Raw genomic sequence first — 24,343 nt, forward strand, 5'->3', positions numbered from 1 at the left:
GGGGGAGGGGCAGAGAGAGAGGGAGACACAGAATCGGAAACAGGCTCCAGGCTCTGAGCCATCAGCCCAGAGCCTGACGCGGGGCTCGAACTCCCGGACCGCGAGATCGTGACCTGGCTGAAGTCGGACGCTTAACCGACTGCGCCACCCAGGCGCCCCCTTTTTTTTTTTTTTTTTTTAATTCTCTGGAGTTTTTTGCTATATGGTTTGAGGCTGAGTTATGAGGTACAATTAAATTGGAATTTTTCTATCTCTGGCACTTGACTCTTTTATCATTATTAAATAGTCCTCTATCTCTAGCAATACTACTTTCTTTAAAGTCTACTTTTTCTGATTTTTAGTATGGCTACATTACGTTTATTTTGGTTAGTGTTTGCATTGTATCTTTTCCCCAACTTTTACTTTCATCCTTTTTGTACTCTTAAATTTAAGTGTGCCCCTTGTAAGCGGCATGTAATTTTTAAATCCAGTCTGCTAAGCTTTGTCTTTTATTTGACATATCTAGTTATCTCTGATTAATTAGTCCCTTATATATTTGGGCGTAAATCTATGTTACATCTTGGTTTTCTACTTGTGCATATGTTTTTTGTTTTATTCATATATTCATTGCTTTCCTTTGTACTAGTTATTTTTCATTCCTTTTCCCCCCTTGCTAAATTTCAGTGGCTACTTTAGATATTACAAAATACATCCTTGACTTTATTAAAGTGCATTATAAATTACTATGAATATTACTCCTTTTTAGACAATACAGGGACCATCAAACCCTTTAACTCTATCCTTATTTTGCTGTTAGTGCTAGTGTCTGTGTATGTGTATCCCATACAGCAATCGTTTATTTAGTTTTTCCAATATGCTTACTTTTTCTATAGTTCTTTCTCTCTGCATCTTGTAGTTTCCATCTGGAATTCTCTTAACTTCTGCCTGAAAAACATCCTTGTATTTTCTTTAGTGTGAATCTGCTAATTTATTTTGCCTGAAATTTCTTTATATAAATATATTAACAGCTTTACTGATGTAATTCACATATCATATGCTTTACTGACTTAAAGCACATAATTAAAAATTTTTTTTTAAATATTATTTTTGAGAGGGCGCCTGGGTGGCGCAGTCGGTTAAGCGTCCGACTTCAGCCCGGGTCACAATCTCACGGTCCGTGAGTTCGAGCCCCGCGTTGGGCTCTGGGCTGATGGCTCAGAGCCTGGAGCCTGCTTCCGATTCTGTGTCTCCCTCTCTCTCTGCCCCTCCGCCGTTCATGCTCTGTCTCTCTCTGTCTCAAAAATAAATAAACGTTAAAAAAAATTTAAAAAAAATAAAAAAAATAGATTATTTTTGAGAGAGAGAGGCAGAGCATGAGCAGGGGGCGGGACAGAGAGAGAGAGAAACACAGAATCCAAAGCAGACTCCAAGGCTCCAAGCTGTCAGCACCGAACCCAATGTTGGGCTCGAACTCATGAACTGCAGGATCATGACCTGAACCAAAGTTGGCCACTTAACCAACTGAGCCATCTAGGTGCCCCTGAAAGTGCAATAATTCACGGTTTATAGTATATTCAGAGTTGTGCAACCATAACCACAGTCAATTTTAGAACATTTTCATCACTCTCTGCTCCCCTAAAAGCAATCATTCTCCCATTTTCCCTCACCTCTCCCAGTACTAGGCAATCATTATTAATATAATTTATGTTTTTATTGATTTACCTATTCTGTACATTTCATATAAATGTTATACAATGTGTGTTCTATGTCTGATATATTTCATTTAGCATAATGATTAGAAGGTTCATCCATATTTTGTATATATTGGAACTTCATTCTTTTTTATTGCCAAATCGTGTCTATTGTGTGGCTATATCACATTTTATTTCTTCATCAGTTGATGAACATTTGCATTATTACCACTCTTTGGCTATTATGAGTAATGTTGCTTTCTACATTCATGTATGACTTTTTGTGTGGACATATATATTTTTATTTCACTTGAGTATTTAGCTTGGAGTGGAACCAGTGTAACTGTAACCTTTTGAGGAATTGCCGGTTTGTTTTGCAACGTGGCTATACTGTTAAATATTCTTACTAGCAGCACAGGCCACTCCAGATCTGTAATGTTGTGTAGTTTGGTTGATGGGTCAGTTGTGGGTGAGGGGGGCTAGGTTTGTCTGGGAGTGACCTGAATTTTATGTCTTGGAAGAAGAAAAGAGAAGTAATAGCATCAAAAGTAGGAACCAGAAGGGCAAAAGAATAACACAGTCCCGGGAAGGTGAGCATCACACCTGGAATTAGGTGAGAACCAGGAATTAGGAAAGGAGCTATGTGCTGTGGGGAGTTTGGGCAGGTGTTTGGCAGCATTTCTGCAAGCTTAAAGTCCTGGTGACCCAGATTTTGCATTTTATTCTTTTCTCCCCACTCTTAGAAACAAAGGCAGGCTTATTGTTCAAATCCAAGGTCAAAATGTTTCCTTAGAATTTTGAATTCTGCCATTTCCTACATGGTCTCTATTAGTTTTAGGAAAAGCAGCTCTTTTCTTGTGTCCAAACCATTCCACCAAAAACGTGTGGGGCAGTTCCCCTGTGGTGAAAAATTCTGTCCTGATCTGTACTCAGGGTTGCAGCACATTAGAATGAACACTTACTAGCTTCTAATCTGTGCACATGATTGTACAGAAAGATGTGTAGGCCCTTCTGAGAAGCCAGTCTTTGGCTGTGAATGTGAAAGGTAGATACTGACTCTGTCTTACCCCTTACCACAGATCTCTGTGGGCCAGCCACCCCCAGGAGTGTGAACCACTGGTTCTATGAGGGAGTATACCCAAAGAAGGACAGAGTTGGAAGAGGTTCAGACTTTGAGAAGGTATATGGTTCAGGCCACCTGATAGTAGAGAAGGCTGGAGCTAGTTTGGAGTTATTACAAGGAATAAGCTATTTTCTGGGAGTGCAGGTGGTGGTATGAGTGTGTAGTGGGAGTTCTGGTGCTAGTGGGGAAGTAGACTTTTGAGAACATTTGGGCAGCATGGAGTCGCTGGTTTCTGTGTTATGAGAACAGAGGGAGGGTTATTGCCTGGCTGACGCTTTAAGGTTGTAGGGGGACTGAGTTCTGGACACATGGCTGGGACTGGCTCTACCCAGTATTCTCATACCCATGCTGCTGACTCCTAGTCTGCATTGGACATGGCAAGAGAGTCTCTTCCTCCTGCAGAATTCTTATAGTGCCATCTTCTGAGAAAGCTCAATGCCATATTTATATGAAAGGAGAAGTACTTAAAGGAATTGCATTTTTCAGAGAGGAAAATGGTGGTACATTTGGAGTTGACTGTCAAGAAGTTGATCACACATGCATCTCTCCATTGTGTAAAGGTACTTTAAAGGTACATAAGATTAGAAGCTAAGTATTATGTGTTTTGTGTATCTCTTAAGCCAAATGAAATGAAACATGTCTATATTAATGCTTTTCTAGAAACTTTGAGAACTATAGATTCATATAAATAAAACATTTTAATTTAAATATTTAGAAAGCATATGGAATGTAGAAACATTACGTGTCATTCTTGTTAAATTTTTACTAGTCTGATTTTTGAATGTTACAGCTTGCACTAGCTTTTGACTTAGGTGCGATACTTTGCAGATGCTGATTTACTGCTTTAGGATACCAAATTTTTTTTAATGGTTATTCATTTTTGAGAGAGTGTTAGCAAGCAGGGCTGGGGCAGAGAATGAGGGACGAGAGGATCTGAAGCAGGCTCTGGTCTGATAGCAGTGAGCCCTATGCAGGGCTTGAACTCATGAACCGTGAGATCATGACCTGAGCTAAAGTTGGACGCTCAACCAACTGAGCCACCCAGATGCCCCTAGGATATCAAATTTTGACAGTTACCATATTTCATCAAATATAAGAGGTCATTGATTAAGAGATACACTATGATTTTATATGCCATTAAGGAAGAGAAAAAAACTGTGAAAGTACTTTCCTATCACCTAGAATTTTTACTTTATGTGTATTGACTTATTTTATATTTGTTGGACTTTTATTTCATACTTACCAATATTATATTCATGGATTTTTAAAAATCATCATAAGTTGTGTGCATCCATGAAAAGCAAAATATAAGTGGAAAAATGGTTAAGGTATTCCTACTACTTCCTCATATTCAGGGTCCTTCTTCTTTTATTGCTTTTTGCCTCAATGCTTGGAAGAGCTCTTTGATGCTTTCTTTCTTAAAAGATGTCTTTATAACAGAGGGAATATAGTTAATATAGTTATGATAACTTTATATGATTACAGCTGGTAACAACACTTACTGTGATGAACATTTTGTAGTATATAATTGTCAAATGACTATGTCGTACAACTGAAACTAATATCATATGTCAATTATACTTAAAAAAAAAAGATGTATTATAGTTTCCAAGACCACCCTTAGATTCAGTAATTCTCTAAGAAGACTCTTAGGACTCAGCCTATATTTGTACTCAAGGCTATGATTTATTACAGTAAAAGCTCCCACAATAAGCAAAGGTCATGAGGTAGAGTCTGGGGAGAACTGGACACAAGCTTCCAGAGCTCTCTCCCACTGGAGTCCAACAGGAATGACTTGTGATGACATGGGTGAAGTGTTTCCAACCATGAAATCTCATTAAGGATTCCATGAAGAGAATTTTTATTGGAGACTGATCATGTTGGCACTCCTTGCCTAGCATGTACCCTAATTTCAGATTCTTAGAAGGAAAGTAGGTGTTCATCAACTGTTTGCACAAAACAGTTTAGGCACAGTGAGCCGCTATTATCAATTAATGGTGGGAACTTTCCCAAATAGTGATTCCTCATCACTAGCCAAAGGTCATCCTTGCATGAAGGCCTTTTTATGGATAGCAGTTTAGGCTCACTGTGTTAACTCTTTATTGCACAAAACCATTGTCTCTGAGATTTTTCTTACCAGTCTCTAATATCCATTCTAGAAGTTTTTATTCCGGTGCTATCCTGATCTTACTAGAAGAAATTAGTGGAACATATAATTCTTATTGCTTAAAGGTCATAGGTCATAGAGTTGCCTATCATCAATCAGGCTAATAGGAATAATAACCAAGTTTGCATTATATACAGGCCAATTTCAGAGATGGAAAAGATCTGCATCTTGGAGACAGTGGAAAAAAGTAACTAAAACCTGTTTTGTTTTGTTTTTTTTTTTTTGAGATTGTTTGCTATATTGAATGCTAAATTAAAGAGCTTAGCTGGATTCAAAGGATAGTGAGTATTTGCCGCTGAGATTATTTTGATGGAAATTAGGATAGAAGAGAGTAGGGTGATAGGATTATAGCATAAATTGGGGGGGGGGGGTGTCTAGTGTTGTCCGTCTTTTGTCCAGAATGCAGAAGAAAGGCCAAATTGCAAACAATGCCGAAAATGACTGTAGACATCTAGTCTGAGACTACTCAGCCCCCTTTTTCCATTTTCTTTCCCTTTCAATAGTTTCATATGTATAAAAGTGAACTGCTCTGATAGAAATTCTAAGCACTGTCCTTTGAAATATTGTTGTTGTACTCCCCCCCCAACCCAGTAAGTCTAAACATCTCTGTTGCCATGTGTATGGTCACTACTCTCGTTCTGGGGTTCTGGGCGTTTATTGTCTCATGCTTGCTTTAGTTGCAGTAACCTCCTGTTAGTTTCCTAGGACTACTGTAACAAATTATTAAAAAACTTGGTGGCTTAAAACAACAAATGTATTCTCTTGCAGTTCTGGAGTACCTGAGTCCAAAATCCAGATGTCCACAGTGCAACATTCCCTCCAGAAAGCTCTCTAGGGCAGATTCTTTTCCTTGCTGCTCCTAGCTTCTGGTGGCCACAGACATTCCTTGGCTGCATAACTCACTCTGCCTCCGTTTTTACATGGCCGTTGCCACAGTCTGTCTTTCCCTTGTTTGTTACTTATAAGGACTCTTGTTATTGAATTTAGGGCCCACTTGGATAATCCAGGATGTTCTCATCCTGAGATTTTTAATTATATCTGCAAAGTACCTTTTTCCAAATAAGATCATAATCACAGCTTTACACTCCTAATTGCTCTTTCTGTATCTGTGGTTTTTTTCCCCCACAATTTTTTGGCTTCCTAAATATTCACTCTACAATATTACTTCTTTTTTCTCCTGCTTGTTTATATTTTCCCTGATTTGGCTTTTAGCTCCTGACGGGTAAGGAATATTTCTCCTTGTCCTTCCTCAGCATAAAGCCTGATCAATGGAGGTAGGTGTTAAATAAGCATTAGTGAACAAAATGGATGTACAAAGAAACTGAATTAAGAATTTGCCTTTCTGGCTTCATCTCTGTTACTAAATTACCAATACTTGGGTTTTTCTGATTTCTCTAAACTCTCCTTTCATTTTATGTTTCTGTGAATCTCTTTACTGTTGTTCTCTTTTCTGTAGTGCTTTTTTCTCTGATTGGAAAAACTTACCTTGCCTAAAATCCAGCTTATTCCATTACTCCTATACAAATTTACAGAAATAAAATTAGAATCACTAGTTCAGACTTAGCAGTCTTTGTTTTTTTTAATTTTAGAGAGCATGAGCAGAGTTGGGGAGAGGGGTAGATGGGGGGGGTGGGGGGAGAGAGAATGAGAATAACTTAAGCAGGTCCACACTCAATGATGTAGCCCGTCTTGGTACTTGATCCCATGATGCTGGGCTCATGACCTGAGCTAAAATCAAGAGTTTGACCCTCAACTAACTGAGCCACCCAGGTGCCCTGAAAATTTTACTTTTTAGAGGGGGTTTTCTCACTGTACAAACATTACTCATTCCTTCTCCCAAGTCAATATACTTTGGCACTCTTAAAAGCGGATGTATCCCATTTTGCCTCAGAATGTCTAGGCAACTGTTATTCTGACATAATTATCAATAATGCTCCTTCACTTCCTTTTCACTCAAAAAAATGTGTGTTTTGGCTTGGTTAACAAATTATATGGTCACTCTACCCATACCATCCATTGCCTTAGAAGCATTATTTTCTCTTCTAGATTCTCAGCTCTTGGAAATCTCAGGCTATACAGTTTTCTACATGATAGTACCAGAACTTAGTATTCAGTGAATGAAACTCAGTAAATATTTGAGCTCTTACTATGTGCCATACCTGCTGTATTTTGGTCCATATTAGCTCACTTATTTTTTCAATCTAGACTTGTCTTGTAATATCTAATCCTTTGCTGCAGTGTTTTTCACTTACCTTTCTTTCCCTTACCTAACTTTCACCTTGTAAAATCTTAACTCTAGTTCAAGTACAGCTGTAGAGATTTTTTATGCTTACCTTTCAGCTACTAGTGATGCTTGGAGAGAAAAAAAAATCATATAACTATGCAGATTGGTGCTACTATAGAATTAGGTGTTAGCTCTAACTGGACCTCAAACAATTCTAGCTGTTCTTCCTTTGGGGGTTAGTGCACACTCCCATGTTTGAATTTTTAAAAAAAAATTACTGAAACCTTGTTAATTAGGTGATGATAGTCCCATTTTATAGGTGTTAAAACAGGTTGAGTACCCAGGGTCACACTGGTAAAATTTAGATGCCTGTGTGTTCTTGAATCTAGGTTAGTCTGACTCCAGAGTTCTTGCTTTTTCATTCCACCCTGTTATCATTCACAATTTAAGTCTCATTCTTAGGTCTCAGAAGTCGTGTACTACTAAACCATAAACTCCATGTACTTGTTTAGAGATGCCTCTTTTATTTACAACAGTAAATTTGAGATTTTTGGATTATTAATGCATGTCATATGAATGTGTATAAATTTTTACATGGGTCATTATAGAAGGCTGTCATTTATGAGAATTGATAATCACTATCTTTGAAGCACCTGTTTTTTTACATTGTGAAAAAATCTGAGAGTACATATTCATAGGGCTTCTGTTTTTTGTGTATCACTTATAATAAGCTTAAAGTAAATTAAAGGATCGGAAATAAATTCATTAGTATGGTTAAACAATTCTTTCATTTGAAAATTGCTAGTTATTGATTATAGATTTTACTGCTCGAATAACAGTAAAACCTAAGATAATTACTATAGTATTTGGGGTAATAAATGTTACTAGGATTAAAACTCATAATTTCATTAGTTTTTAAAAGTTGCCACAATTTCACAGGTTGTAGTGGGATTGAAAGAGCAAATTTTTAGTAATTGTTATGAAAATCCGTTCTCCCACTACTCCACCTCTGGGCGTAGTAGTGCTGACTTAAAACTCCAGCGCCCGGCCTTGCCCCTCCACCTTTTAATTTGAAAATCGCTGAGCTTTTGAATGTCTTTACTAATATCCTTATAGATACTAAAATTTATTTATAATGTGCCTCAGCATGGTGGAGTTGCCAAGATTACTTTTTGAAGCCAGAAGCTTTCTTCTTGTTTGTCTTTTGCCACTAGCTATTTAAGGGCAGATCACCTCAAGTGTCTCTATAAAAATGAGATTAGATCAGATTCCTATACGTTTTCTTCCTGATCTAAGATTCTGTGCTTCTATTCTGAAAATACAAAGGAATTTGTGCTTTTAAGCATAAACTAAAGAGAAGCTGTATTTATGTTGATTGGTTAAATCAAGATATTTTCTTTATTTGAAATTTAAAGGTAGTGATTGAGAATAGATGGTGGAAACAACATTTTACAGCATTTTGTAAAGGCTGAAGTTACTATGTGAAGATAAGATGATATGATACAGTGGGATAAAAATTATATTTAGTGTTAATATATAGAAATAGTAGAGTAGAAGTTTGCTATCTCTTGCACCTGTTATTCCCTATGTTTGGTTATGTGTAAATCATTATTACAGTAATCTAACTAGTTAGAAGTTAACTTATATTAAACTTCCATTCTGGAACTGCACTATCTAGGACTTTTCTGCTGTGAAACAAATGTTATTCAGCTGTACTCTTGAGTAGCATAGTTAACTAGCCACGTATGGCAATTGAGCATTTGAAATATGGCTAGTGTACATGAAAACCAGAATTTAAACTTTTATTTAATTTCAATTAATTTAAATTTAAATAGCCACTTGTGGGTAGTGGCTGGGACGGTGTGATTCTAGGAATTGTTAAACATTGTGCCAAAGCATTATTAGTTCTATTTCTCTACTGTGTCATTTCTGATTACTGCCCTTTACTCATTTTGAATTCAATCTTCCCTCCAGTCTTACGTTCTGTATCTTGGCCTCATGCTGGATCTTTGATTAGCTTGCATTGGTCTTCCCAGCCTATGAAAATCTTTAAATCTTCAAGGCAGAGCTTAAATTCTACCTATTGCAGAGCTTTCCCTGATTCCGCTATGGCAGATGGCACTGTCTCTTACTATTTGTATGACCCAGGTTAAGTTTTTTTGATAACCCTTTTGATTCTTGATTTGTCATATGGAAACAAAAATTACCTATCTTACCTCATAGTATGCTTTTTAGGGGGGAGGGGTGGAGTGTGGGGATCAAATGAAACAATAAAATTAAAAGTCCAATAAAATGGTATGTAAAAACAGACAATTTTTAGGACTATACAACTGTAAAGGGATGAGACATTTCATAAATGTGAAAACTGAGGTCAGAGAAATTGACTTCCCCACTGCCTAACATTATCCACCTCACTTTATTTAGTACTTCAGTTCCAGTAATTCTTTAGCTACATTGGTTTCTATAATCCTTTCATCCTATTCTTTTTCTTCTCTTCTTGACCAGCTGACAGTCTGTAGTCTATCATTGAAATCACTTCTTTGCCATCAAACCCTTGCTCATCTTTTATTTGTGCTAGCCTGGTAAAACTCTCAACCTGGGTTAAATCTTACAGTTTGCCCATTCCATGCCTCTACTCAGGCAAGTGAATGCTGATTAACGTCATCATAATTCAAAGGTAGTAACTGCAGGTAGTTCTTGGAACTACCACATTTTCCTAATGAGTGGTTCTTTTTTATACTCTTAAAAAATTATTGATGACTATAGAAAGCTTTTGTTAGTGTGGATCTTATCTGTCAATACTTACTTGGTTAAATATTAAAACTGAATAATTTTTAAGTGCTTTAATTCCTTCAAAAATAGTCATTACAGGAATGCCTGGGTGGCTTAGTCATTCAAGCCTCCGACTGGCTCAGGTCACGATCTTGTGGTTTGTGACACAAGCTTTGTGTCGGGCTCTGTGCTGACAGCTCAGAGCCTGGAGCCTGCTTCGGATTCTGTGTCTCCCTCTCTCTCTGCCCCTTCCCTGTTCATGCTCTGTGTCTTTCTGTCTCTCAAAAAAAAATAAACATTTTAAAACTTTAAAAAATAGTCACTACATGTCAACAAATATTTTTATGAAAAATTAGTATTTTTAAAATTTATTTATTTATTTTGAGAGAGAAAGAGTGAGAGAGAGAATCCCAAAAGGCTCCACGCTGTCAGCACAGAGCCTGACATAGGGCTTGATCACCCGAACCGTGACACCATCACCTGAGCTAAAGTCAAGAGTTGGACTTTTAACTGACTGAGCCCCCTAACCACCCCCAAAAGTAAGTATTTTCTGTAAAAAATTAGTGGTAAGAGTGGTATAGTTCTTTATTTTGCAAATGTCTTTAACATCTATCTTAGTAACAACTGGATTTTCATACCTGCTTCTGCATTTAACCTGCTGAATATCATATGTAGCCTCTAGAATATCCATTGTATACTCATGGCAGAACAGAATGAAAAAGATAACATTATAGAATGAGTGTGAACATAGTTTTGATTGTATTAACTCCCTGGAAAAGTCTTGGAGACTCTCAAGGGTCACACTTTGAGTACTTTTGCTTCATTCCATCTGCTCTTTCCCACAGCTGTTTCACACTTCTATCTTTTTAAGTCTCTAGACATCATCTCTTATCCTCACATGCAATCCTTTCTTTTTAAACAGCAAACGTAAGAAGTCAGAAAAGAACTTTAACCACCATACCTACCAATCTGTAAGGGTAGACTCTGGCAACTGATGCACAATGGATGCCTACTGATATCCCTCAGTCCTGTCCCACAGTCCCTTTTCCTCAAAGGTATCACTTTAACAGCAGTCTCTTTTGTCTCATAAATTTTGTTTTTCAGTCATTTCAGTCAGCATAAATATATGCTATAATAGCTCTCATTTAAAAAAGACTCTCCCTGATATATAATCTCTCTTGAGCTATTGTCTCTCTTTATAGTAAAAATCATCTCAAGAGTTCTTTATATACTAAATGTTCTCCAGTTTGTCTTCTATTCTCATTTTTATATAAAACAGCTTCATTGGGTATAAGTGACCTATAATACGCTGCACCTACTTGAGGTGTACAATTTGATAAGTTTTAACAAAGATGTATGCCTGTTGAATCGTCACTACAGTGAAGATAGTGAAATGTTATATTGTGTCATCTATAAATCATCCATCTCATCTCTTCCTGTCCCCCTTCCCCTAAGCAAGCACCTATCTGCTTTCTGTCACTGTAGTTTGCGTTTTCTAGAGTTTTATATAAATGGAATTATACTTTATGTATTTTTTTCTATCTTCTTTCAGCATAATTGTTTTGAAATTCATCCATGTTGTTGCATGTTATCAGTTTATTTCCTTTTATTGTATTTGGTTATATAAATATTCCTTTTAAAATTTTTTAATAGGGGCACCTGGGTGCTAAGTCGGTTAAATGTCTGACTTTGGCCCAGGTCATAATCTCACGGTTTGTGAATTTGAGCCCTATGTCAGGCTCTATGCTGACAGCTCAGAGCCTGGATCCTGCTTCAGATTCTGTGTCTCTCTCCCTGTCTCTCTCTGCCTCTCCCCCGCTCTCATTCTGTCTCAAAAATGAATAAACGTTAAAAAATAAAATTTTTAATAGACTTTATTTATTTTTAATGAATTATTTACTTTTAAGAGAGAGAATGAGTGAGTGTGGGGGAAGAACAGAGAGAGAGGGAGACACAGAATCCCAAGCAGCCTCCACGCTGTCAGCACAGAGCCTGTTGCGGGGCTCGAATCCATGCACCATGAGATCATGACCTGACCTGAACTGAAATCAAGAGTTGGGCGCTTGACCGACTGAGCCTCCCAGGCATCCTGGGACTTCACTTTTTTAGAGCAGTTTTAGTTCATAGCAAAATTGAATGGATTGTACAGAGAGTTCCCATATGTACTCTCATCACCCTTCCCCCCAGTAGCCCCTACCAGCATCTTCTACCAGAGTGATACATTTGTTACAGTTGATGAACCTACATTGACATTTCATCATCATCACCCAAAGGCCATAGTTTTCATTAGGGTTCACTCTTAGTATTGTATGTTCCGTGGGTTTTGGCAAATGTATGACATGGATCCACCATCATAGTATTATGCAGAGTTAGTTTCACTGCCCTTAAAATTCTCAATATTATACCTGTTCATTTCCCCCTCCTCTCCCAACCCTTGGCAACCACTGATCTTTTTACTGTCTCCATAATTTAGCCTTTTCCAAAATATCATATAATTGTAATTATTCAGTATGTAGTTTTTACAGATTGGCTTTTTTAACCTGACAGTAATACATTTAAGGTTCCTCCGTGTCTTTTTATGGCTTATACCTCCTTTCTCTGTAGCACTGAATGATACTCCATTGTTTGTACCACAGTTTATTCATTCACCTACTGAAGGACACAGTGGTTGTGTTGACAAGTTTTTGGCAATTCTCAATAAAACTGCCATAAACACCCACGTGTAGATTTCTGTGTAGATGTAAGTTTTCTGTTTTTTTGGGTAAATACAATGGAACACAATTGCTGGTTTGTAATGTAAGAGTGTATCTAGTTTTGTAAGAAACTGCCAAACTGTCTTCCATAGTGGCTGTATCAGTTTTCATTTCCACCAGTAAGGAATGGTAGTTCCTGTTGCTCCATATCCTTGTGAGCATTTGGTATTGCCAGTGTTTGGATTTTAGCCATTCTAATAGGTGTGTAATGGTATCTAATTGTTTTAATTTGCAATTCTTTAATGACATGATATTGAGCATCTTTTCATATGCTTTTTTGCCATCTGTATATCTTCTTTGGTAAGATGTCTGTTAAGGTCTTTTTCCCATTTTGGTTGGGTTGTTTTTTTTTTTCTTATTATTGAGTTTTAAACGTTCTTTGGGTGTTTTGGATATTGGCCCCTTAGTATAGATGTCTTTTACCAACACTTTTCTTCCAGTCTGTGGCTTGTCTTCTCATTCTCTTGATAGTGTCTTTTCCAGAGCAGAAATTTTAATTTTGATCACGTCTAGCTTGTCTCCATTATCTTTCTTGGATCATGTCTTTGGTGTTGTGTCTAAAAAGTCATCACCATCCCCAACATAATCTAGGTTTTTTCCTTTGTTATCTTCCAGAAATTTTATAGTTTTGCATTTTACATTTAGGTTTGTGATCCATTTTGAGTTAATTTTTGTGAAGTGTATAAAGTTGGTCTAGATTCTTATTTTTGCATGGGGATGTCCAGATGTCCCAATACCATTTGTTGAAAATAATTCTCTTTGCTCTGGTATATTGCCTTTGTTCATTTGTCAGAATCTATTGATTAGAGTCGTATGAATTTATTTCTGGGGTCTCTGTTCTGTTGATCTATTTGTCTATTCTTTCACTAGTGCCACACTGTCTTGGTTAGTGTAGTTTTATACTAAGTCTTGAAGTCATGTGGTGTTCATCCTGTGACTTTGTTCTTCTTTTTCGATATTTTGTTGGCTATTCTGGGTCTTTTGTTTCTCCATATAGTGTTAGGATCAGTTTGTTAATATCTACAAAGTAACTTGCTGGGATTTTGCCTGGGATTATGTTGAATCTATAGGTAATGTTGGGAAGAACTGACATCTTGACAGTATTGAGTCTTTCTACCCATTAACATGGAATATGTTTACATTTAGTAGTTCTTCCTTGATACCCTTGATTAGTTTTGCAATTTTCCTCACATGGATCTTGTACATATTTTGTTAACATTTATGCCCAAATGTTTCATTTTTGGGGTGCTAATGTAAATGATACTGTGTTTTTAATGTGAAATTTTACTTTTCATTGCTGGCATATAGGAAAGTGATTGTATCCTGCACCTTTGCTGTAACCACTTACTAGCTTGAAGAGTTTTTGGTCAGTTCTGATTTTCTACAGTACAAAATCATATCTGTGAACAAAGTTTTATTTCTTCTTTCCCAATCAGGATACGTTTTATTTCCTTTTCTTCTTACATTAGCTGGAATTTCTAGTATAATGTTGTAAACGTACAACAGAGAGGCATCCTTGCCTTGTTTCTGATCTTATTGGGAAAGCTTTTAGTTTCTCACCCTAAGTATGACGTTAGCTGTAGGGTTTTTATTTTTTTATTTTTTATTTTCTTTAACTTTTTTAAATGTTTATTTATTTTTGAGACAGAGAGAGATAGAGCATGAACAGGGGAGGGTTAGAGAAAGGGAGACACAGAATCCGAAGCAGGCTCCAGGCTCTAAGCTGTCAATACAGAGCCCGACGCGGGGCTCGAACTCATGGACTGTGAGATTATGACCTGAGCTGAAGTCAGATGCTTAACCGACTGAGCCACTCAGGCACCCCTAGCTGTAGGGTTTTTAAAAATAATTGTTCTTGGGGCGCCTGGGTGGCTCAGTCGGTTAAGCGGCCGACTTCGGCTCAGGTCATGATCTCGCGGTCCGTGAGTTCGAGCCCTGCGTCAGGCTCTGTGCTGACAGCTCAGAGCCTGGAGCCTGTTTCAGATTCTGTGTCTCCCTCTCTCTGACCCTCCCCCGTTCATGCTTTGTCTCTCTCTGTCTCAAAAATAAATAAACGTTAAAAAAAATTTTTTTTAAATAAAAATAATTGTTCTTTATCAAGTTGAGGACGATCCCTTCTCTTCCTAGTTGTGGGTATTTCTTTTTATTGCTGAATAGTGTGTGTATACTAATACATATGTATTATGTATACACTAATAGATATGTATGTGTTAGTACATACATATCTATTAATATATACGTATATGCGTATGACTATACCACAGTTTGTTTATTCATTCTCTTGTTGGTGGACATTTGGGTTGGTTCCAGTTTTTGGCTGTTATGAATAAAGTTGCTGTGAACATTTGTGTACAAGTCATTGTACAGACACGGTTTTTTATCTAGTGAGTATAGACATAGGAGTGAAATGGGTGGATGATATGGTGCTTGTCTGTTGAACTTTAAGAAACTGCTGGTGTCTTCCAGTGTGGTTGTACCATTTTTCAGTTCAACCAGCAATGAGGGAGGGTTCCACTTCTTCCACATTCTCAGTCTTTTTAATTTTTGCCCCTCTAATGGATGGGTAGTGGTATCTTATTGTGGTCTTAACTTGCGTGTCCCTAATGATGTTGAGTACTTATTCATATGCTGTTTGGTGATGTGTCTCTTCAGATCTTTTCCTCATTTTTTAAATTGGCTTGTTTTCTTTTTATGAAGTTTTCAGAGGTCTTTATAAGTGTTTTGAATTCAGGTTCTTTGTCAGATATAAATCCTTTATCAAATATGTTTTGCAAAGTTTTTTTCCCCATTTAAGTGGCTTGTCTTAAGAGTATATTTTGGAGAGTAGAAAATTTTTGATGAAACTCACTAATTGTGCTTTTGGTAACATACCTAAGAAATATTTGCCAGTCTAAAGTACAAAAATTACATTTGCATGTCCATGTGAATTTTAAGAAAAAGAACTTGTCAAGTTTTATAAAAATCTGATTGTATTTTGATTGGGATTGTGTTTAATCTGTAGCTAAATTTATTTATTTATTTATTTATTTTTAATTTTTTCTTTCAATGTTTATTTATTTTTGGGACAGACAGAGACAGAGCATGAACGGGGGAGGGGCAGAGAGAGAGGGAGACACAGAATCGGAAACAGGCTCCAGGCTCTGAGCCATCAGCCCAGAGCCCGACGTGGGGCTCGAACTCACGGACCGAGAGATCGTGACCTGGCTGAAGTCGGACGCTTAACCGACTGCGCCACCCAGGTGCCCCTCTGTAGCTAAATTTAGAAAGAATTAATGTTATAAGAATATTAAGTCTTCTGTGAGAAAAGTTTATCTTTCCGTTTATTTAGGTCTTTAATTTCTCTTAGCAAATTCTGTAGTTTTAACTGTGGGTTTTTCATAACTTCTGTCAGATTTATCTCCATTTCTTGTTTTTTCTTGATGTTATTTTAAACAGCAGTGTTTTAAATCCCTCCCCACCCCATACCCAATTTTTTCAATGCTAATACATGGAAATAAAATTGATTTTTGTATATTGATCTTAAGTGCTATGTAAGGACTACTGTCCCTGCTTAATGCCCTTGTTATAGTAGCTTTCTTGTAGAGAATCTATCAAATTTTCCACACAGATGATTGTTTTCTGCAAATACATTTTTATTTTATTCTTTTCTAATCTAGATGCCTTTTGTTTCTTTTTCTTCCTTGATTGTACAGTGTTGGATAGAACTCAGGGAGATTGTTTGGTTGTTAGATTCTCTCAAGGCATTGAGGCCTTGAGATTCACTCCAGGTGGTATAACGAGACCAGTTATTGGGCTTACCTTGTATGTTTACTGTCTCTCAGGATCAATATTCTTTGTTGCCTGTTGATCATTGTCTTGAAATGGTTGTTTCAAGCAAGAGGGTAAATCTTCTTACTTTTCCTTGGTTATAAGCAGAAGTCTCTATGCTCTTATAAATCTATACCAGTCAGGCTTTTATCCTCCCCACTCACTAAGAGAGTTACTAAATTCATTGGTTACTTACTAGTCCTTCTTGTTTGGCTGATTGGTAGTATTTGGAATAATTGATCACTCTCCCTTTTCTAGGTACTTGGTTTACTTATGGTGCAAGATTCTTCGAGGTGCTTTTTCTTCTTCCCTGACTACACTCTTGTCATCTTCTTTTTTGAATTCTACTCAACTTCCAAATCCTTAAGTGTTTGAATGCACCATGGGTGAAATAGGCAAGTCCAAAACTGCAGTTCTGAACTCCTCTCTACCTCGGACCCTTAAAAATCCTACACTTGCTAATCTCATTTTGGTAAATGTCAGCTCTATCATTTCATTTGCTCAGGCCATAACTATGGACTAATTTTGGCCTTTCTATTTCTCTTAGGCCCAGTGTTTTGTTCCACCAGGAATCCTGTTTGCTTTTCTTTCACAATACAGTATATCCAGAATTGTGCTTAACTCTGCTTAACACTACCACTTTGATTATCCTGATCCAAACCCCATCTTCTCTCCTGCATCAAGAAAAGGCAATGATGGTACCCTAAAGTAATCGCTGTTACTTTCCTTTATTTTCCTCCTTGGTTCTTAACTATCTGATATCTTATTTTAATTCTTTTTCTCCAATTAGAATTTAAACTTCATAAAGACAGGGACATCTCTTCACTACTATTTCCAGTACTTAGAACAGTGCCTGGCACAAAAGTACATACCTAATTCATACTGATAAATAAATGTCCTGGTTTTTCTCATCCGGTTTGTCCTTAGGACAAACTGATCCCGTGATCCCAGAGTTACTCTTTCTAGTTAAAACATGACACGAAGCTAGAGATTCTTTCCTATTCTAATAGTATTAGAATTTGCAGTTATTCATAGATTTTACATTCTATTTAATTAACTTGACTTCATTTTTCTATGCTTATTACTGTTTTGAGTGTTGTTTGGGTATTTTATAGAAAAGAATTTTTTGTTATATTTTCAAGGCTGATGTGGCTTAAACATTTATTACTTTAAAACAATTCAGGGGCGCCTGGGTGGCGCAGTTGGTTAAGCGTCCGACTTCAGCCAGGTCGCGATCTCGCGGTCCGTGAGTTCGAGCCCCGCGTGAGGCTCTGGGCGGATGGCTCAGAGCCTGGAGCCTGTTTCCGATTCTGTGTCTCCCTCTCTCTCTGCCCTTCCCCCGTTCATGCTCTGTCTCTCTCTGTCCCAAAAATAAATAAACGTTGAAAAAAAAATTTAAAACAATTCAGATTAATTATCAAATGTAGTAGTGATAAATCTGATTCATCTAAACTTTAAGTATGCTGAAATTGTTGAGAATAACTCTGTTAGTTTCTTAAAAATGTGTACTTACTTCAGTTGTTGCTTTTAAAAAAATTATTCTAAATTCTGAGGAGTCTGAAAGGATCCATACCTTTTTGGAAGTATTGTTTGTAGTTGAACATAGAGTATAATAAACAATTGATTTAGAGAATATTTGCATACACCTATTTTGTAGATGGTAAGTAACATTTAGAAGATCCTGGGACCTAAAATGGACAAGATACCTGCCATTTCCATAGGTTGAGAAATGAGATGTGGTAACAAAAAATAGTATCACAGTATTAAAAAAGGTAGTATTGGGGCATCTGGGTGGCTCAGTTAGGCATCTGACTGGATTTCTGCTTAGGTCATGATCTCTGGTTCATGAGTTTGAGCCCTCCATCAGACTTTGCACTGACAGAGGGATTCTCTCTTTCTCTGTCTCTCTCTCTCTCTCTGTGTTCCTCCCCCACTTGTTCTCTCTCTTTCTCTCTCTGAAAATAAAAACTTAATTAAAAACATTTTTTAAAGGTAGTATTAAAGATAGATTTGTGATACCTTCTATTACTTTTTGGTTCATTGTTGGGAGTGGGAGAGGTAGGAAAGTGAACTGTGGTCACTTTATACTTCTGTTTCAGATACTTTAATATGATCTCTAATATGAACATCAAGTCACTTTTTGGTTTTAAATAACCCATAGAAGTTATAGGACATGAATCATATTTTCTTTTTCTGTCACAGACTTTTTAAAAAATATTTCCAAATGATTTGTATCCTCATTACACTCTAAATCTTGACTGACTATTCAAATATACATGAAAAATCCAGTTTTATTTTCATGGTTCTAGTGTTTTCATGGGAGCTACAGGTAGGAGGAAAACACCTATTTCTCTCTTTTTCTCTCTGAAAGATCAATAAATCCAATTTAATTAATTAGTCAATGCTACAAATGGTATTTTGTTTTTCTTTGGCCTCTAGAGTGTGCAGTAATCAGGAACACCGTATGACAGTGTCAGGCAGGGTCTTGCCAGATATGAAAGGTTCAATTCTTTGCTGTTCCTTAGCCTCTTTATATTCTAGACTTACATCACTCTTAATAAAGAACTTTATTAAAAAACTTCAAATAATTTAGGTCTTTAGAAATCAACATTTGTATATCTCTAGGACACACCTCTGCTTTCTTGTCAAACTCCACTTCATGTGGGAAAGTGGGGGAGGAGGTAGGTTTAATGTTTGGGAGACCTTGAGAAGTGAGGCATTCAGTGACTTTGGTATAAGAACCATAGTGGAGAATCTGTTTCTCTACAGTTTTAAGATTCTGTGGAGGAAAATCTTACTTAGAAGTGGTTTTTAACTTTTGGGTTTAGTCTAGGATTGGAAATATATTAGATACTTGTTTTCAGGCAATAGAAACTAACTCTGGCTAACTCAAACACAAAAAAGGAGATATATCATTAGAAGCTTGTGGAATCTAGGGGAGAGCCAAATTACCAATACTTACAGGGTAATATAAAGCCTTGCTCAGAGGTTTAAGAGTTGAAGCAACCGAAAACTGTGCTAAAGTTTACTTTTTTATAGCAAGCAAAAACTACTCAGAAAAATTTTGCAGAAAAATTGGAAAGTAAGAATTGGTCATTTTCTCCTAGATATTAAAACAAAAGGTGAAAAATAAAAACCTGGTAGTTATATTAATACTTAATATAAAATTAAAAAGTAAAATTAAACACTTACTGTGGGCTCCTGGGTGGCTCAGTTGGTTAAGCATCTGACGACTTCAGCTCAGCTCATGATCTCACGGTTCATGAGTTCAAGCCCCACAACAGGCTCTTTGCTGTTAGCACGGAATCTACTTTGTATCCTCTGCCTGCCTTGCTCTCTCTGCCCTTCCCTCTGTTCTCTAAACAAACAAACAAACAAACTTAAAAAAATTAAGCACTTACTAAAATAGCCATTTGTAGTGGGTTTTTTTGTTTTTTGTTTTTTTTTAATGTACCAAGCTCTTTGTTCCCTAGGGGGTTAGTTTTTCTGATCAAATCTATCATCCTTTTTTTCTAGATGGTTTTTCATTCTTTTATTCTGAGAGTGGGTTTCCCTATTTAAATATTGTAGAATATAGTTAAATATTGAAAGTATGTTTTTGATTCGGTGGATTCATTTTTTCTTTTTCCTGTCTCCAAATACTCCCTTTAGTAATGATGGTTCAATTAGGCCATAGTTCTTACAGGTTGTAAGCAGATATGATTAGCACTGTCCTTCCCAGGTTGTTCTGATACTTAATGTCTTACATCAGATTGCTATAAGAAAACACTATAGACTGGGTGGCTTAAACAGCAAATACTTATTTTTCACAGTTTTGGAGGCTGAGAACTACAAGATCAAGGTGCAGATTCCGTTCTTGGTGAGGACTCTTTCCTGACTTGTATGTAGACAGCCACCTTCCTGATTTGTGCTCACATGGTGGAAAGAGAGAGAGCTCGCTTCTTTTTCTTATAAGGATATTAATGTCACCATAGGAACTATACCTTCATGATCTCCTATAAACTTGATTACCACACAAGGGCCCCATCTACAGATATTATCACTTTAGAGATTAGGACTGCAATATAAAGATTTTGAAAAGTCCAAATAGTCTGTAACATTTCCCTTACCCTATCTCTTCTTTACTTTCACCTCAGAAGGATATAATTCTGTTTATTTTTATTTTTAATTTGCTTTTGTTATGAGCATTGCTTATTATACATGATTTTGACATCACAGAGGAACAAAAAGTAAAAACTGATAGTTCTTTCCTTAATCCTCAGTATCCCACTTCCTAAGAATAACTAACATTATGTGCCAGAATATACAAAGTTATTGTCAGTATATATGAAGGTATATGTAGCTGTTTCTTACATTTAGATATTCAGTCCGTGTGTGTGTGTGTGTGTGTGTGTGTGGTAGCACGTGCATGTGTGTTTGTGTGTTTAGTGTGAAGCAGGGTTCTGTTTCCTAGTAGTTAGCTCTTATTAGCATCTTGACTCATTATTTATCTACTCATAGAAAATACTTTGTTATATACCAATACCATTATATATGTGTGTGTGTGTGTATGTATATATATGCAGTTTCTGTATTTTAAGTTGTATATATGTATATATATATGTGTATATATATATTCAGTATATATATATGTATATGCATTTGTGTACTTTAAATTATTTTCAGATACTAATGGTATTTTTTATTTTTACTTAAGTATTTTTATCTAATGTTTATTTAGTATGTTTATTATTTTACTTTAGTATTTCCCCTCCCTCCTACTGGGCCATTGTTGTTTTTGAAATACTTCTTAGCTGTTCCCTAGTCCAGTTTCAAGAATGTTTATTAGTTTTCACTGTAATTGCATTGAATTTGTTTGTTAGTATGGGGAGATAGGATGTCCAAGTAGTATTGTTTTCCTATAGGAACATGACATATCTTACATTTATTCATATCATTTGCTCAGATTTATAGGTTCTTTATACCTTTATTCATGGGTGTTTGGAATGTTAATGTTTGCAAATATTGTAATTTTCTACAATAAATTTGTAATGGTTATTACCTCTTATACCATGTTGTATAATTTTTATACATTTTGCATGTTTATATGCACCCATATGATTCTACTAGCCCTTTATTTGGCCGCCTTCTTCTTCTTCTTCTTTTTTTTTTTTTTTTTAACCTCATTGCACTGGGATTTCCAATGAATAGTGGTAATGATACTGTGCCATTTTGTCTTCGTCTTTTTTTAGTAGCAGGCCTTCTTCTATTTTAGTGTAATGATGGCCACTGATTTAAGAAAAATCCATTTTATTATTAAGAATCCTTTTCTTGGTTGTTAGATTTTTTTTTAAATCAGATAATGAACATTAAATTTTATTGAATGCCTTTTCAGCATCAAATGAGAAAGTCAATGTGAGCTTTCAGTGTGGTAAATAGTTTTAAAATATCCTTACATTCTTGGAATATCCTACTCGGTCATTGTGTCTTTTTTTTTTAATTTTTTTTTTTCAACGTTTATTTATTTTTGGGACAGAGAGAGACAGAGCATGAACGGGGGAGGGGCAGAGAGAGAGGGAGACACAGAATCGGAAACAGGCTCCAGGCTCTGAGCCATCAGCCCAGAGCCTGACGTGGGGCTCGAACTCCTGGACCGCGAGATCGTGACCTGGCTGAAGTCGGACGCTTAACCGACTGCGCCACCCAGGCGCCCCAATCTTTTTTTTTTTTAATAGAAAGATGGGTATTATTTCATAATATGTGAAAATTTTAATATTCATAAATTGCTCTTTTATTTATATATTTTCTGGTTTAGTACCAGGCTTATGATAGCTTGCTGAAATACATTATAATACTTTATATGTCTTGGCTTAATTTTAAAAGTTTAGAAATTATCTATACTTGAAAGCATGATAGAGCACAATAAATTTGGGAGACTTGATACTTTTTGGTGGCAGTGGTTAAATAAAACCTTTTTCTTCCATAGCTGTTACATATAGTCACTGAGAAATGTCAGTCCTTTTTTTTAATACCTTCAGTCATCTCTTGGATGATACAGTTTGCTCTCTTGTTTCTTTATTATTTGTTTTTATTCATTTAGGTTTGGATGATACAGTTTGCCTGTCTCTTTACTTATATTTTACTTATTTATTTATGTTTTTTTTTTCCTCCCAAAAAGGGCTCATGGAAATTATATTGTGTAAAGTTTTTGTTGTTGTTTAGAACTGTTTGAACATGTTTAAAACACATTTTTTGTGGTTATGTTTTAGGTGATACCCTCTACATTTTTAGATTCATTTAAAAACATTAATTGGACATAGCTCTACATTTTAAAGATACTATTTATATAATATATTGTTTATCCAGTTTCCATGTTTGAGTGTTTACATTGGTTTACTTCTGAATTTGAATATTTATTTTGTCAGGAGACATGTGAGTTATAAGCTCTCCAAGGGCTTGAATATATGTTCAAATATACTTGTCAACGAGCAGCATCTTGCTTGAGTTTCGTTTTCATAAATATTAGTCTTATTTCTCTTAAAATAATTTAGATTTGGTTCATTGCTTTCAGGAAGGAAATCAACATTATAGGGGAAAAGTTTGATGTCTTTTTTAACTTTTGCTTGTGGAATTTTTTTTCTTCATGAAATGGAAAAAATTGATTTCATATTTATATAAATGTTGTTTTAATGAATGTTTTCTGGTAGTTAGTTAATATCTTAAGTTTTTTATAGATATTTTTGATAGAGGGACCCTCTAGAGGGAGACACTTTGGTATTATATTTGGTTCAACAGATCCTGCATGTAGTAGTTATCTATTGCTAACTAACAAATAGGGCTGGGATCTCATCCGAAGGCTTGCCTCGGAACTGATCTTCCAAACTTATTCTTGGCCCAATCTAGCACTTTTTCCTTCCACTACAGCCATACTGGCGGGTATTTGATTTATTTGAGAGTCACTCTTTGGATTTAACATTCAGCCCTGAAAACATCTACCTCTTTTGAGTCCTCCTGTTACTTATGCATAAACATGTGTGCGCGTGTGCATGTGCTCATGGGCATGTGAGCACCTGTAGAAGGGGAAGTGGGAGAGACAGAGGGAAACAGGAAGGAGGTGGGAGGAGAATGATCAGATGTTAGTATAACTTATTTCCATTTTAAGAACTATTTTTTTCCCCCATAGGTGCCTTAGCTGGGCCAATTATTGTGGAGCCACATGTCACAGCAGTATGGGGAAAGAATGTTTCATTGAAGTGTTTAATTGAAGTAAATGAAACTATAACACAAATTTCATGGGAGAAGATCCATGGCAAAAGTTCACAGACTGTTGCAGTTCATCATCCTCAGTATGGATTCTCTGTTCAAGGAGAATATCAGGGAAGAGTCTTGTTTAAAAACTATTCACTTAATGATGCTACAATTACTCTACATAACATAGGATTCTCTGATTCTGGAAAGTACATATGCAAAGCTGTTACATTCCCGCTTGGAAATGCTCAGTCCTCTACAACCGTAACTGTATTAGGTAGGTATGCTTGAATTACATATTTTGGTGGTAGTGGCAAGGATTATAATAAAAATATTTCAAGAATTTAAAATGATTGAAAATATATATATATGTATATAGTTTCTAAATAATTCAAATATGATTTTTCAAGTTCTGTCTTAAAATTCTGTAATTCTAGCCTCTCAATTTAAACAAAATTTTGTCTGTATCTACCCTACCCATTAATGTGATTCTGTGTGGTTCTTAGCTATTTTCCTTTCTTCATGAAAGATTATTTTTTATGTATAATACTAAGTGTTGAGTGTTTTTGACATTTTCAGTGTTCTCAAATTTTCAAACTT

General features: G+C 36.1%; 1 protein-coding gene across 3 annotated transcripts in view; it reads left to right on the forward strand.

The window, feature by feature from the left end:
* Positions 1-24,343, forward strand: part of NECTIN3 (nectin cell adhesion molecule 3) — a 127,936-nt gene that overhangs the window by 16,508 nt on the left and 87,085 nt on the right. For all 3 annotated transcript variants that reach the window (XR_005793280.1, XM_040484444.1, XM_040484443.1), the window contains exon 2: positions 23,679-24,020. Coding sequence is in view for 2 of the 3 variants with exons in the window: in XM_040484444.1 (XP_040340378.1) it covers positions 23,679-24,020 (342 nt within the window). In the remaining variant the exon portion in view is untranslated. The remainder of the gene's footprint in view (positions 1-23,678; positions 24,021-24,343) is intronic.

This window comes from Herpailurus yagouaroundi, unplaced genomic scaffold (assembly GCF_014898765.1).
Source record: "Herpailurus yagouaroundi ecotype Mexico unplaced genomic scaffold, PumYag 162, whole genome shotgun sequence".
Lineage (NCBI taxonomy): Eukaryota > Metazoa > Chordata > Mammalia > Carnivora > Felidae > Herpailurus > Herpailurus yagouaroundi.